Raw genomic sequence first — 15,757 nt, forward strand, 5'->3', positions numbered from 1 at the left:
CAAGAATGGGAACACGTGCAGGACCTCACGTGGAAGTGGAGATCCCAGAGTTAAGCGCTCATCCTCTGCATTGTTCCAGCAGCGTGAGGCCGTCTGGTTTATCAGTGGCCCTGATAGATTCCTGAAAGCTCTCTTCTCTGTAAAAGGACAACTTGGTGAACTCTCGCTCAAAGAATGCTTTCTCCTCACGGGGTCAAATCCAAACTGTTTACCAAAACCAGCTGGTGCTGCTCTGCTGTGTTTAGAGAAAGCTCTCAACTCAAACTGGCAATTGTCCCTGTTACTGTTCTCCTAGTCTACAATGCATGTGAGGATACAGTTATTTATGTGTTATGAGTCAAGTCACATTTATTTATATAGCACTTCATGCTACACGGTTTGTTTCAAAGCAGCTTCTCATTAATAAACATGAAAAGAGCAGTGTTTACTTTGCAAAATTTATCACATGTGAAACAAATTATATTTCAGCTATAAAGCAGCTAAAGAAAATAGTGTCATTGTTCTTTACAGTTTAGTTCAGCGTTGTTTCAATTCAGCTGAATAAAGAGTGTTGATGTTGCAAAGTTCATCAGTTATTAAAAGCACGCTCGGTAGAGGATAAGTGTCATTTTTCAGCTCAGTTTGTTTTGATATTGTGAACGTCGTCAGTTATAAAACAAATTACAGTTTTATTCATACTAATTCGGAGTCATCGTTGATACAGTTCAGTTAAAATAACTATATTGTAAAGTTCATTAAGTACTTTATGAAACTAGTTCAGATGCTCTAGTGAAGAACATTGCAACATTATTAAGCTCAGATCATTATTTAATTCAGATTCAGTGTCGATTCAGTTTAATTCAAAGACGGTGTGAATGCTGCAAAGTTCATTAGTTATGAACCAAATGTAGTTTCAGCTATAAAACAGCATTACAGAAGACAATAGTGTCATTCAGCTCAATTCAGTTCAAGATTTGTTCTCATCCGATAGAGTCAGTGCTGTCAGATCAAGCATATTATTGAATATTCATTGTTCGATTTAAACTCAAAAAGTTAGTGCATTTTTATTTTTCCCCAGTGTGTTTATTATTTTTGATATCTTAAAATAACCATGCATGTGTTGCATACAGTGAACAGGTGTGTGAAATAGCTTAACATAAAAATAAAAACGGGATTTGTTTCACTCCAACTGAGATCTAAATTGGAGATCTAAACATAATTGTAATGCATATTGAATCCAGCTTGCAATAGCTTTATTTAAGTAAACTGTGAACCATTTGCACGCCTGCTGTATGTTTGCATGGCAGTCAGTGATTTCTTGGGTTTCTTTTGAATGTTTTTTTCTTTCTTTCGTGAATTGTTTTATGCGTAGCTTGAGGAAAGCTCTGTGCTTGGTGACTTTCTGCTGGGATCTCAACAAATTAGTCCAGCTTTAGAAGTTTTCAGCTGGTTATTCTCACTGTCTGTTGGTGTTTTCTCTGTCTGTTTGGGCTCCAGGAAGAGAAGGGCATTTCCTGTATGCTGGTAGACCTGGACTTCCTCAAGTGCAGTGTTGGATTTCCTTTCATGAGAGCGCAAACCAAGGTAGAATGTCAATTTAATGGCATAATGATTTACTTGTTGATCTAGTTCATTAAAGTGCAATTCCATTTAACCTTGTATTTTTAACCATTTTTCTTTTTTCAGTACCATCTATCAGTGCTTTTCGACACGAGTCGTCTGTCCGGTGAAAATGAGACGCTGCTATTTTTAGTTCATGCTAAAAGGTGAACTCTTGATTTAATGAACTTTCCACTCTTTAAAAATACATGAGTTATTTCTATGATTAAAATACACATGGGTTACATCATCAGTCCACATTAGTGAATGTCATTGTTTATATACGGAGCAACTAGATTGATTAGACATTAGGACTTTTCCCTATTTGGCTATTTTGAGAGAAATGAAGAGGTTTGCCTTGATATTGAAGTCATGATGATATTAATCTAATGCTGGCCAGATGTGTTTTCTTTGCTTAGGTATCGCTTAGCTCTCTGTGAGGCAAATGCAGCTATCATAATGTACATATTTCAGCATAAACTGAATCAATTACACTGTACGAACAACCATGCTAAAGACACATGGCATGTCAGTACCTGTTCATAAGTGTGCGGTCAGTGAGATTATTAAATGTCTCTTCTGAGGCTGCATTTAATTGATAAAAATATAGAAAAAATTCTAATATTGTGAAATATTTGTATAATTTCAAATAACTGTTTAGAATTTGAATATATTGTAAAATGTAATTTATTCCTTTGATGCAAAGCTGAATTTTCAGCATCATTCATCCAGTCTTTAGTGTCACATGATCTTCAGAAATCATTCTTATATGCCAATTTGCTGCTCATGAAACATTTCTGATTATGTTGAAAACTGTTGATATTTGTGGAAGCCTTGACATGTTTTTTCATGCATTCTTTAATCAATAGAAAGTTCAATGGAAAAGCATTTATTTGAAATATAAATATTTTTTAATGCATGCATTTAATGCATTTTTTTTTTCTTCTTTAGTGCCAATCCAGAACATGATAGCACTCTTCATGATAACACATTGGAGCTGTCCATACCTCTGGTTCATGAGGTGGACACAACAATCACAGGGTAAGACTTACACCTCATGAAACGTCTTAAAGAAAATGTCCTGCCAAAAATTTACATTTATCATTATTTATTGACCTTTGTATTCAAAACTACAAAAAAATGCCTTCTAAGTAGACTTTATGACGTGTATCCTTTATTCCAAACCAAAAATTAACACTTTAATTGAATGCATAAGATCAGAGTGAACCTTTTTCACAACATCTTTGGTGCTTCGTAGGAAAGTCAGTCCATACAGTTTTTTATAAAATCAGATCAAAGTTTGTTTTATGTCATTTAAAAAGTTAACTTCATACGGTTTCTGTAATCAGTATATGATTATTAAGAATGTATTTAGTACATAAAGACAAACCTATGCAACAATCTATACACATGGAATAGTTTCAGAGAGTTTAAGCTATAAAAGCTGCAATGTTTCACTAAAATACAGTAATACTGACAGCAGCACCTGTATTCTGTATCATTCATCAAATGAATCATGTTAAGGGAGAGACAGAACAATATAGCACAATGAACGGTTGCCATAATAACTAAGTCTTTTCTACAGTGTGGTCACACCTACATCTTTTGTGTATGGAAACTCAGTGGACCGATCGCGCTTCCTTCAGCTGGACGACATGGAGTGCAGCTTTCAGCCGCTCAACTTCACCTTTCAGGTATCCCACACTGCAACATGTTCATATGCACCTCAGATGTGATGTTTTTCACTACATTTTATTGCAGAATCTGTAAATTAGTAGAGTTAGCTGGTTATTAAACCCCTGGCAGGATGTCTTATTTATTTATTTATTTATTTATTTATTTATTTATTTATTTATTTATTTATTTATTTATTAATTCATTCACTTTTCACAGGCTGCGATGACTTGTTTCCAAAAATGTGTGTGTTTCATTGATTTATAATACTACTATACTACTATAGTTTTTATTAATATTTTGAATTAGGTTAATATATATATTATATATATAAATATATATATATATATATATATATATATATATATAAATATCATTATTATAATTATTTTTTATTATTATTTTTTTCTTAGTTTTCCTATGTAGCATTTTTTATTTTTATTTCAGTTTGAGTTATTTTAGCACATCAATTTAAAATAAAATAAATGAGTTAAATAAAAGTTTAAAAAAAATTAGGACTTTTGCTTTAGCAGCTACTTGAAATAAAATAAGTTTTAGTTTTTTATATGTAACTTTATTTCAGTTAAAGTTAATTTTTATTTCAAGTAGAGAACGTTTTTATCCCATAATAAAGCTGCTTTAAATGACAGAAAACTACAGGCTTGTTAAAGGCTTAATTGGGGGCATAAGTGAAGACTTTTAGGAATTGAAAAAAAAAGTCTTGTTTGTGAACGAGTAGTAATCATGGTATAAGATAAATGATTTATGCTGGATTGTAGTATTATTGAATTTTTTTCATTATTGCATTATTGAAAGGCTTCACATTATGCCTGTATTATATACATTTTTTAATAATTAATTGTCAAGTCAAGTCACCTTTATTCATATAGGACTTTATAAAAAACAAATAGTTTCAGAGCAGCTTTACAGTGATAAATAAGAAAATAATGAATCAGTGATGCAACCAGAAACCAGAAATATGTGTGAAGTTCATCAATTATGTTTAAAATGAGTTCAGTTAATGTATAAAGCAGGTTTGGAGGAAACAGCAATGCCATCATCCAGCTCAGTTCAGCTCTCATCCAGTAGTTTCAATGCATTTAAGTGCAATAACATTTCTACATATTAACCTCAGCTAATGAAGCCAAAAGGACCAATATCTGACTTCAAAATGTCACATTTGACAAATCCAGACTGGAGCTGCATTATAATATGTATTATGAAGTGTACTGTTTGCTCTGTTGGCTGTTAGTTGTTGTGTTGAGTGGGTCTGTTTCCTGTGTGTTGTTTGTGTAGGTGATAAACAATGGGCCGAGCAGACTTCCAGGCTCCACCGTGGACATCAGGATACCCAACCGCATGGCTGGTAACGGAGCAGATATGTTCCATATCATTGACACACAAGTGAGTTCCTGCCACTCATTGTTTATGTGGCTAGACTTCATTCTCATCACTTTCCCTCACATCAGTTAAACAGCAGTCCGATCTCATCACACTTGTTTGTGCTGTAAGTGGTTTCTCCGACCTGTTCATGCTAGGTATTATTGTGTTCTTTTGAGTTACACCACAGCGCTGTTGTATTTTGATTGGTTGAGTATTAGAGAGCTTGAATAATTTCCATTTCAATTCACCTTGTGCTTTCTAAGCTAGTAATACGCTATTTTAAGCAAGATATTCACTGTACTTAAAGAGCTGTATGATTTGGGGAAAAGAACATTTATTTGCGAAATCTAATTTCTCTGATAAAAATTATTGCAATATAAAATATTTATTTTTATTTATTTATTTATTATAGATAAACATTAATAGTAATAAAAATCTAAGAAATATAATAATGATAATAATAATAATATTTATATTGTTTATTAATACAACTATAAAATCACAATACAGTTGTAATTGTGGCTGTCTTAATTTCTTCATTTTCAAACATTAAAACATCGAGCTTTTATTTTGGCAGAAAACTGTAGCTTCTGTTTTGTTGACAACAGGTTTATTAGACTGTGCATGTTGAGTTTTAAACTCAAACTCACAGTGTGTGCAGAGATCAGTTAATATAGCGTTTACTGTGAATGAATGAAAATTACCACAAATTGCTTCATAACTGCATTGCAACCTTAGGGTGCATTGGTTTGGTTTGCAACAATTTCATGATCCTGTCATCAATTATACCTTACGATTTTGCAACGTCATTTCCAAACAAACACATGGTGCCACAGGCTTATTGAGGGTTAATTGGCAAAGTAAGAGAAACAAAACTTGTCTTCATGATCATGGCATATAAGTGGAGTAATTAAAGCTAGATTGGTGCATTACTAAAAATGCAAGGTTTCACATTATGCCTGAATTACATGCATTGCGTTTTCAATAATCCTATGGTCCAGTGTCAATTATGTCGTACTTATATAATACCTTTAAAACATTGTTTCTACTTAAGGTTAAGTATAAGATTACATTATTTACATTACTTTATAAATGCTACAATTGATGCATGTTTTGAAGATATATACACGGCTAGGCTTTATCTATATTTTATCAATAGAAGCGAGGGCAGCGTGTTGATTATGTTCTCTTCTCATACAGTGAGGTCAATATCCTCAGACTTAAAGTGAATTCAGAGGCAAGAGATGGGTTTAGGTAGTTAACTCATAATAAGCTAATACAGTGGGTAGAAATTGAAGACCAGCACCACATAAACAGGTACTTTGTTGATTTAACCCTTGCATCGGCCGTATTGCTAGATCAGGCCAGGGATCAACCTGTTTACTGTGAATGGGAGGACAGGGGAGGTGTGTTTCCCACCCTGTACGTCCCATATGGAAACACTTACGAGAAGGATTAAATGGTTTGCACGAAAGGATGGAATGGGACACTTGGGGAAAGCTTCTGTTCACCCTGAATAACCTGCAGCACAGTGGCAATGCTGGGTAACTCTATTTAAGGAGGAGCGGAGGTTCCCAGGCATAAACACTCGGTCTAATTAAAAATGCACACGTGGAGGAATTCCTCTCCTCACATGACTGAAAACATATGGGGCATTTATGCACAAACAGCTTGGGCTGGTCCCTCGATGCTGATGAGATGTCTTAGAAAGGGTTATGTGACATCAGAACCTAGTGAGCTGCCTTTCAACCCTCATTCTGTGTTCAGATCAATTTGACCAACATTTATTCTTTAAATTTGTTCACTTTTTACTTTTTTAGGATCATGTATGTGCATGCAAAGTATCGTGCCTACAACCAAATTGACCTGTTGGTTTCTATGCAATTCGCCAAAAATCACCACTTTGATTTTAATGTGTAAACATGCATCTACCATTTTTACTAAACTCCCAAAAAACAGACGTATACACTGCAATACTCCAGCAGTTTCCAGCTAATATGAACTCTGGTGGCAGTAAAACACTAACTACTTTTATTCCTTTTTACACAAATTATAAATACAGGTGCAGGTTATTGATCCTATTTATAAAATCCTTTTTTCACATTATTCCTTTCTCAGCACCATTATGACCTCGTAACAGTTTTTACGATGTGCATGATTTGTAAACTAATACATTTTGATGTTTGCATCACATAACCAGTTTCACATCCATCGCTTTTCTGACATAGTAGAATTACTCAGTAGCTCACCTGGTACAACATTACACTCAAGTCAAGATAAAAGAGCTTAAAAACTTGTAAAAGGAAGCTAGAATGGCATGGTTGCTTCAGTAAAATGGGTTTCAATCTCCCATTTGTTTTGTTGAGATTATTGGTTACACACTCCAAAAAATATTGGGTTGTTGGGTCAAATATGGACTAACCCAACCATTGGGTTACATTTTTCAATTAAGTCCATATTTGACCCAAAGTTAGGTTGAAACAACCAAGCATTTGTATAGTGTAGGTTTAAGATAGTGTAGCTTTTAGCACCACAGCAGATATTTAGTTTCCAAACTGCCACCATATGTGCATAATAAAACACTGCTAGATTCCTGTTGATCTGTTTCCTGGAAAATTGCAAGCAGTTTTAGTGCCACTCCCCAGACATTTCACATTTTAGTCTGAAAGCAAAAGATGCAACAAATAATGTAATATCATTTTGCAAAAGTGTTTTTCCAATGAGCCTGAGTTTATATTTTTTTAAACACTAAGGTGGCAAGTCGCTAGGTTTTAAAAGAGTACTGTATTTAAACCAGCCCATAAATGACACACTATTGACTTGTAAAATTATGCATGAAATGGGCAGAGATCCTTCCTTTGACTTGAGAGAAGACAATGTGAGGTCTTCGGATGCTTTACTCAATAGAAAGGATGCTGGTTAAAGGAAGAGGTGAATTGTTCCCCGAGGCAAGGGGGAGGAAGGGGACGCGAGACATTAAATCACTCCAGATGGGACATGTTGTCAGAGAAATGCTTCCCAACTCACGCTGGGAAACAACTTCCTTTTCTTCTCTGAATTGCTTAGCAGGTCTGAGCTCACTGGATAAATGATAATGTCTGAGCATCTCAGCCAATCAGCTTCCAGTCATCCAGCACTCTCTCATCTACTTACTGTTTTTAGTGAAACATTTTTTCTCAACATTAAGTCATATTGAGTCTTTTTTTTTTTTTTAAGTATTGATTATGAACTTTGTAAGTGAAAAAAATCAGGTAGATTTGAATAACTAGGTACCATCACAAATTCAATTCAGTTGACACAAGTTATGGCGACTCAGATATTTGAGTAAGCTAGTTTAAAACTTTTTTTACAGCACTTTATACAATACAGACTGTTTCAAAACAGCTTGACATTATTAAACAGGAAACAAAATTAATGATGCAAACTTCAATCCAAAATTCTGTTATAAAGCAGCTGTAGCAGGATAACTTTAGGACACATAAAATAACATTTATTGTCAACTCAATTATACAGTCTGTATCAAACCTGGAAGATCAGATCTCCCTCTCTTTGTATGTGATTGCTAATCATTGGCAACTTTTATTTTTTAAAACTGATCAGTAATTTCTCCAGTACTCAAATAATTATGATTGAAATCTGGGCTATTATAATAAACTAAAACTTAAATTAAAACCATAAAAACAAATATTTACAGCTAGTTACCAAGACAAAATTCTAATTTTTATTTAGTTTAGCTTTATTTACTAAAATATCTAAAAAATAAAACCAAAATAAATTTTTACGAAAACTATGTAGAGTTATTAAAAAATAAAAAGTACTAAAAATGTCAAAAACACACAACAAAACTTTAATTGGAATTAAAATGAAAGCTGAAAATATAAAAATAAAAACTATAATATCTCAATAACTCTAAAATAAGGCTCGTTTGTTAGTCAAATAACTAATGTTGTTTTATGAGTTTAAGTCTGGGCTGATATTTAGCTGAGAAAGAGCTGTGAGATTGGCTCATTTTCTTGTTTTCTGTCTGTCTGCAGGTATCTGAAGGACGAGGGAACTGCACGTGGCACAGGAACCCCAAACCCTGCACAATCCCTCACGACAAGAAGAGCATCTTCCACACCATTTTTGCATTCTTCACCAAATCAGGCAGAAAAGTTCTGGTATGACTAAGCACTGCATTAGAAAATGGCATTAAAATGCATTTAGCACTTGGAAATAAGCCATATTTGCATATTTAATGTAGGCATTTTTGTCAATGCATGTACATTAGTGCAGTGGATCACAGCATTTACTGCCCCATAAAACCCAAGTTTTTGTGCTGAACGGGTGAATCTTTGATGGTGTCCTGTGTCAACAGGACTGTGACCGGCCTGGCAGAGCGTGTCTTACTATTTCCTGCAGTCTGAGCTCTCAGGCCAAAGAGGAAGCTACGAGTATAGATGTGCAAATGCTACTGAACACTGAAATACTACAGAAGGTGAATGATTGCTGTAATGTAGTTAAAAGTTATTGAAGTGTCAGTGCAAGAGTCTGCAATTTTAAGAATTTTAAGTCTCGTAGAATTGAAGCAACAAGCTACTAAACTACTTAGTTTAATAAAAAGTAGCTAGGTACATGACAAGCTACTGAAAAAAGTAATGTAGGTAATGTAGTTCATCAACTATATTATAAATATTGTTATTCTAAATATTTATCTGGCACAGATACCATAAGGATTTCATTTATTGTGACAGATCAGTCAAACGTCAACATATAAATTTACACTACATTTAATTAATAAAGCAAATAAAACCTAATCAAAAAGTGATAAACAACAGTGATATTTTACTACAACAATGGAAGTAAAATGGAAACGCTTGAGCAATGTACATTTTCATTTAGTGTTGTAATTTTTAATGGAAATTATTAAACATTGTTTTAGAATATTTGAAATAAAGCTGAAATAAAAAGAAATATAAATATTAAATGATAAACCTTATCACAATTTAAAAAAAATAATAAACTAATTTAAAAAATGTAAACTTTAAAATTATAAAAAAATATAAATTATGTACAAAAATTACAAAAAAAAGTTACAAAAGTTGCTGTATATATATATATATATATATATATATATATATATATATACATACATACAGTATATATTTAATAAAAAATATATCTAAATAAATAAACAAGCACTTAACAAAATTAAAAGACCATGAAATTTAACAGTAAAAGCTTATTGAACATGGTAATAAATACTATAATAATAGTAAATTAGCACTATTTATTTTGTGCAAACGTATCTGTCTAAATATGTTATTTTATTATCATTGAGATACTATTATTGTTTCATAATAGTAATTTCATTTTAATTTTAGTTTAAGGTTTAGTAATTTTGGCAGCTTTATTAGTTTAGCAATTTTGTTGTGTTTTGTCATTTTTTAGTGTTTTTTGTTGTGTTGTGTTATATTTTTATTAATTGCTATTTAAGATTTAGCTTCAGTTATATTATAAGATGAAGTTAAACTAAAAAAAGGGGAAAATGTTGTCCTGGCAGCCGTCTGAAATAATTTAGTATTTTAGAAAGTTTTTATTTTATTTTATTTTATTTAGTGGTTTTAATTTTAAGTTTTGGTTTTAAATATAATAACTCTGGTCTGTCTTGGTGTGTGGTTTTGCAGGACAGCTTCTCTGTGATCCAGTTTGTGACACGAGGTCACGTCCAGCTGGACGACAGGGCCGTGGAGGTCTCGACCGGACTCCCAGAGGAGATTTCTGTAAGTCATCAAACACATTAATAATCCAATCCAACGCTCAAGCATCTCTTGCCAAGCATTGGGATCAGGACCCCTGATGCACAGAAGAAAATGAAATCGTCTGAATCGCGTGATTCTGAGCTCATCGGCTCGTAGTAGAGCCACTGAGATCTGGGTCGAGTTTGGGAGCAGGGCTCTTTTTTTTACTCTACAGCTGTGCTTGAGAACAGTCGCTTCTTGGTGTGCCGATTGATTGGAGGAAAATGGGACTGTGTTTCGGTGTCTGGTGCCATGGCATCTCGCTCAGCTGATTGGGTTTCAGCCCCCCGTTTGTAATGCAGTGGCCAATTCCTAATAGTGCTGTTAAAGTGTCTGCGCCCCTTCTGCCCTCAGCACTTAGGAAATGCATTGGTCCCAAAGCAATCCGTTATTAAGTCATACACGACGCTCCCTCGGGCAAACGCTGGACACGCTACTCTCATTCACAAAAGGCATTGCCCACATATAAACATTAATACACTGCAGTCTTGTTGTGTGTTTCAACTGTATCATTTCCATCATGTTCACAGTAACTTGAACTAATTGGAAATGACAGACAACTGTGAGCATTAAACCTTTATATGCTGCTGTATCATTAGTTTAGTCAGCTGAACTCAACAAATGCTTGAAGTATATTTACTGCAATATTTATATCTTACGCTTTAGTTTCCATTGAATAAAAATAAGTCTGATCATATAGAAATGTGTAACCCTGAAGATAGCACACAGAGGAAGATATTACAGCTCAGATCTTCATTGCTGATGTTAGTTTTTTATTTTTTAACTAAGACTTAAACTATTACACGTTAAAGGATTTTGTCTTGGCAACTAACTGAAATAAAATAGGTTTAGTCTTAAGTAGTAAAATTATTAAAACTAAAAGCATTGAAAATAAATTAAAGTGAAATAAATAGAACCCCCAAAACTATTAAAAATTACAGAATATAGAATTGAGATGATTTGATATTAATAATATTTCAATTCATACTGAGATTATATATATATATATATATATATATATATATAGAGAGAGAGAGAGAGAGAGAGAGAGAGAGAGAGAGAGAGGGGTTAATATTATCTATCTGAAATCAATCAAGTTCTGGTTTAAATACTAAAACAAATGAAAAATAAATCTAACAGAAATGTTAAATACTGTACTAATAAAAATGACTAAAGTATATATATATATATATATATATATATATATATATATATATATATATATAAATATTTGATGAAATACTATAATAGTAAGAAAATAATACTAAAATAACACCAGCAGTTTCAGGTCTCTTTATCTCTTATTTGTTTCCGTCGACCCTCTTGTTCAAGAAATGATATTTTTGGCCAGAAGCTGAAGCGAGATTTTTCTGGCTAGCATCCCGCTCCAGACTGGGATTTTCTGCTAGCTTTTCATGCAACATTTCCATCCAGATCCACCGAGGGAACAGTTCGTTGTGTTTTTGCGGCAGTACATTATGAGGTGAAATTCTTCCACATTTAAGGGTCAGCGAGCACGCATGTCATATAACACACATTGTGCATGAATCTATGTGTATGCATGTTATTCAGAGGCAAGGCTCATGCAAAAATAGTCATTAATTTAAACCAGACTTCAAATAATGACATCCAGTTGTAAACAAAATGAACTCTTCCCGTCTGTGATGATCTGGATTAATGCAAACCTTCACAGATCTGTGTTTGATTGATTTGTTGACTTGAAGAATGAAATCTCATTTCCTTTTGATCGAGTCAACACCCAATATACTGTAGACTCAGGAAATGACACGGTGACTCATACGGTCTGTGAAGTCTGATCTCGGGTCCCGCTGAGAAATGGCGATCTGTAATATGTTTATTTAGGTCAGTGAGGTTATGCTGAATGTGGTGTCCGTCTGGTGTGTGTGTGTGTGTGTGTGTGTATGTTCACTCTCTCTGTGTCGTCCTGCAGCTGGTGTTTGAGGCTCTTCACAGTCAGGAGCCCAGGGGATACGTGGTGGGATGGATCATCGCCATCAGCCTCCTCGTGGGAATCCTCCTCTTCCTGCTGCTGGCCGTGCTGCTCTGGAAGGTAGCGCTTCAGACACACACACACACACACACATGTTTCTCAGTCAGCATCCTTGTTGGTTCTGGAGCAGCGTTCGGGTTTGCTCTGGATTCAGGGGCTTAAACAACATTCCTATAACCCTAGATTCAGGGTTGGCAAGAGTGCAGCGACCATCACAATACGTTTAGAAATGTCACCACCCACACCTTTTGGGAAATAATCATTCTATTTTGAGAATTACGGTCACTGTACAATGAAAAAATAGGAGCCGTCCACAAACTGTAAATCTACGACTTTAAGATCAAGCAAAGGCAATATGGATGTTTATAAAAAGAATTGAATAATTTTCGACATTTATGATAGATACATGTTACTATTTTTTAAGATTTACTTTCAAAGTAATAATAATAAAAATAAAAATAACTATATATATATATATATATATAGAGAGAGAGAGAGAGAGAGAGAGAGAGAGAGAGTGCGTGTGTGCTTGTATGCGTGTGTGTGTGTGCTTGTGTGTGTGTGTTTGTCACCCTGGACAACAAAATCAAGTGTCAATTAAGGGCCGTTCACATATCGCGCCTAAAAAAGCGTGGAAAACGCTAGGCGCGCCGCTTTCTCTTTCTTTTCCGAAGCGCTCGGGCAGTTGCGCCCCCTGATGCGTCTGCCTTTGCTAAGCAACCATGACGTGCTCGCTCCATGAAGACGCGTTCAGCAAATGATAAATGGATTTGCGCAACTAAAAATCGCTTGCAGTAGCTCTGCTACTAAATTTATTTCAAAATGGCAATCCATATACAACTATGAACAGCTGTTCCTTCATCTTGGCTGAGTTTTCAACGTTGTTACGGGAAAAGATGAAGCTGATTTGTTAGTTCGTGTCACATGACCCATGGTGCGCTTGCGGCTCTCTGAAAAGTTTAGATGTTTTTAACTCGATGCGGTGCGGACGCGCCTGGAAAAAACGGGCGCGTCGCACGCGTTGCTTCCGTTATGAGCGCGCATGCCGCGCGCCTACATTGGAAATAACGTACTTGCGCGCGCAAAAGACGCGATATGTGAACATAAGTCAATTTTTTTTAATTGAGATTTATACATCATTTAAAAGCTGAATAAGTAAGCTTCCATTGATACATGGTTTATTAGGATCAGACAATATTTGGCTGAGATACAACCATTTGAAAATCTGGAATCTGAGGGTGCAAAAAAAAATCAAAATATTGAGAAAATCTTCTTTGAATTTGTCCAAATGATTTCTTAGCAATGCATATTACTAATCAAAAATTACGTTTTGATATATTTACAGTAGGAAATTTCCAAAATATCTTCATGGAACATGATCTTTACTTAATATCATAATGATTTTTGGCATAAAAGAAAAATCGATAATTTTGACCCACACAATGTATTTTTGGCTATTGCTACAAATACACCCAAGAGACTTAAGACTGCTTGGAAACACATATATATAATAACAAAATAAAAGTACATTTTACTATAAAATATGAAGATATTTCTGTCATAATTCTTCAATTTACACAATACAGTCATGGTAGTAAAAACTATAATGTGATTGATAATATTTATTATTATTATTACTACTAATATTAATATTACTAATATTTATTATTATATATACTGTTATTATTTTAAGGGGTTGTCATATAACAAAGATATTTTTGTTATATGACCATAATTAAAAAAATGCAACAGTGTCTTGTGAACTTACTGATATATTTTGAGCTGATTATATTTGTAAATGTAAACATTTTTTGAAAAAATAATTATAAATTATTATTTCAGATGATAAATTTGTTTTAAATCACAAATTACAGAATGCAGACAGACAGACAGACAGACAGACAGACAGACAGACAGACAGATAGATAGATAGATAGATAGATAGATAGATAGATAGATAGATAGATAGATAGATAGATAATCTTTTCATTTCTCACTGATTTTAGAACTAAAGACATATTTAAGGATGATTGATAGAAACATTATTCCAGAACCAACAGTGTTGAACCATGCAAATATACATCAGACTTTCTGCTACATATCTGTCCTCATTGGTCCAAAACACACAGACTTCCAGACGAGGCAATGCTTGTCATGTTCACTTTGTCTTTTCACACGGAGTACAAATCACACGCCTGAGATGCTTCCTGCTGGACAGCAGTTCATCTCAGCAAACTCAAGGATAGTGGGAATGTGAGCCGTCTTGAAAGAGCAGAACCACCTGCTCATGTGCAGCGTCCCGTTACAGCTGAATTAGCATCGGGCTGCTTTTAATATCCTCTGCCGAAAAAATAAGGAAAAAAAAGAAGGCAGGGTAAAGCGGATGCAAATGATTTGTTTTGTTTGAAGTAAACATTTCTTACAGTACATTAGTGCATGAACATTAAACAGAAACAATGAAATAATGCAGATATGAGTTAGTGCTTTTGAAAGATATTCCCTCAACTGGGCTTGTCGAGGGTCACATGTCCCTCATTCACACGCTACTGTTGTTTGTCTTGGCCTGAGGGGTCAATAGAGAGCTTTAGAGCGACCGTAAAGTGACAAATAATTTACACGAACACATAAAAGTGAACCGAACTGATCTCAAACAAGTCCTTCTTCTTTTCCTTTCCACTCCATTACTTTCCAGCGGGAATACTAGAGCAAATCCTGGAATGTCGGTGTAGGGATACTTTTCCCCCCAAATCCCTAACCTGCCAAAATAAACCCCCTCAACCAGAGCTGCACATGTCCTGCTATTCCAGCGTCAGGAAACGCCTGGAGAGAGCCGGGGTCTGAATCAATAAACCGCATTCAAACAAACACAAACCTGTTGAGTCACAGGAAGAGGAACGGCATGTTTCCTGCGCTGCTGACACACTTCTTTACAGTAGCGTTATCTCACTAGTCATCTGACTCCCTCTCTCTCCATTGACTCAAACTTCACAGAGAGATAGTTCACCCGAAAATGACATCATTTACTCACCCCTATGTGGTTCCGAATCTGTGTGGCTTTCTTTCTTCTGGGAAACACTAAAAAAGCTCAGAGCCAGTGTTTTGAGTACAATGAAAAGCACCATGTTCACTATACGCTCCACATTTCTTAAGTCTAATAATAACCTATTGCATTAAATCTCCTTCGCTGTAGCTCTAATCAAATTTCATTCGTATGTCAACATATCCAGACATCAATTGCACCTTATAACTTTATTAATGTGAAGTTAAAGGATGTATAAAATTATTTTGGATATGATAAAACATTCCTCTTAAAGTTTGAATATCATCAGTC

General features: G+C 34.5%; 1 protein-coding gene across 2 annotated transcripts in view; it reads left to right on the plus strand.

Annotated features, from left to right (window-relative positions):
* The window catches only part of LOC113056640 (integrin alpha-9-like), an 86,845-nt gene that overhangs the window by 67,668 nt on the left and 3,420 nt on the right, over window positions 1–15,757 (plus strand). For both annotated transcript variants that reach the window (XM_026223424.1, XM_026223425.1), the window contains exons 19-27: window positions 1,477–1,563; window positions 1,666–1,745; window positions 2,530–2,619; window positions 3,164–3,272; window positions 4,549–4,656; window positions 8,670–8,795; window positions 8,993–9,112; window positions 10,302–10,397; window positions 12,367–12,486. In XM_026223424.1, coding sequence (XP_026079209.1) covers window positions 1,477–1,563; window positions 1,666–1,745; window positions 2,530–2,619; window positions 3,164–3,272; window positions 4,549–4,656; window positions 8,670–8,795; window positions 8,993–9,112; window positions 10,302–10,397; window positions 12,367–12,486 — 936 coding nt within the window. The remainder of the gene's footprint in view (window positions 1–1,476; window positions 1,564–1,665; window positions 1,746–2,529; window positions 2,620–3,163; window positions 3,273–4,548; window positions 4,657–8,669; window positions 8,796–8,992; window positions 9,113–10,301; window positions 10,398–12,366; window positions 12,487–15,757) is intronic.

Source organism: Carassius auratus, chromosome 38 (assembly GCF_003368295.1).
Source record: "Carassius auratus strain Wakin chromosome 38, ASM336829v1, whole genome shotgun sequence".
NCBI lineage: Eukaryota > Metazoa > Chordata > Actinopteri > Cypriniformes > Cyprinidae > Carassius > Carassius auratus.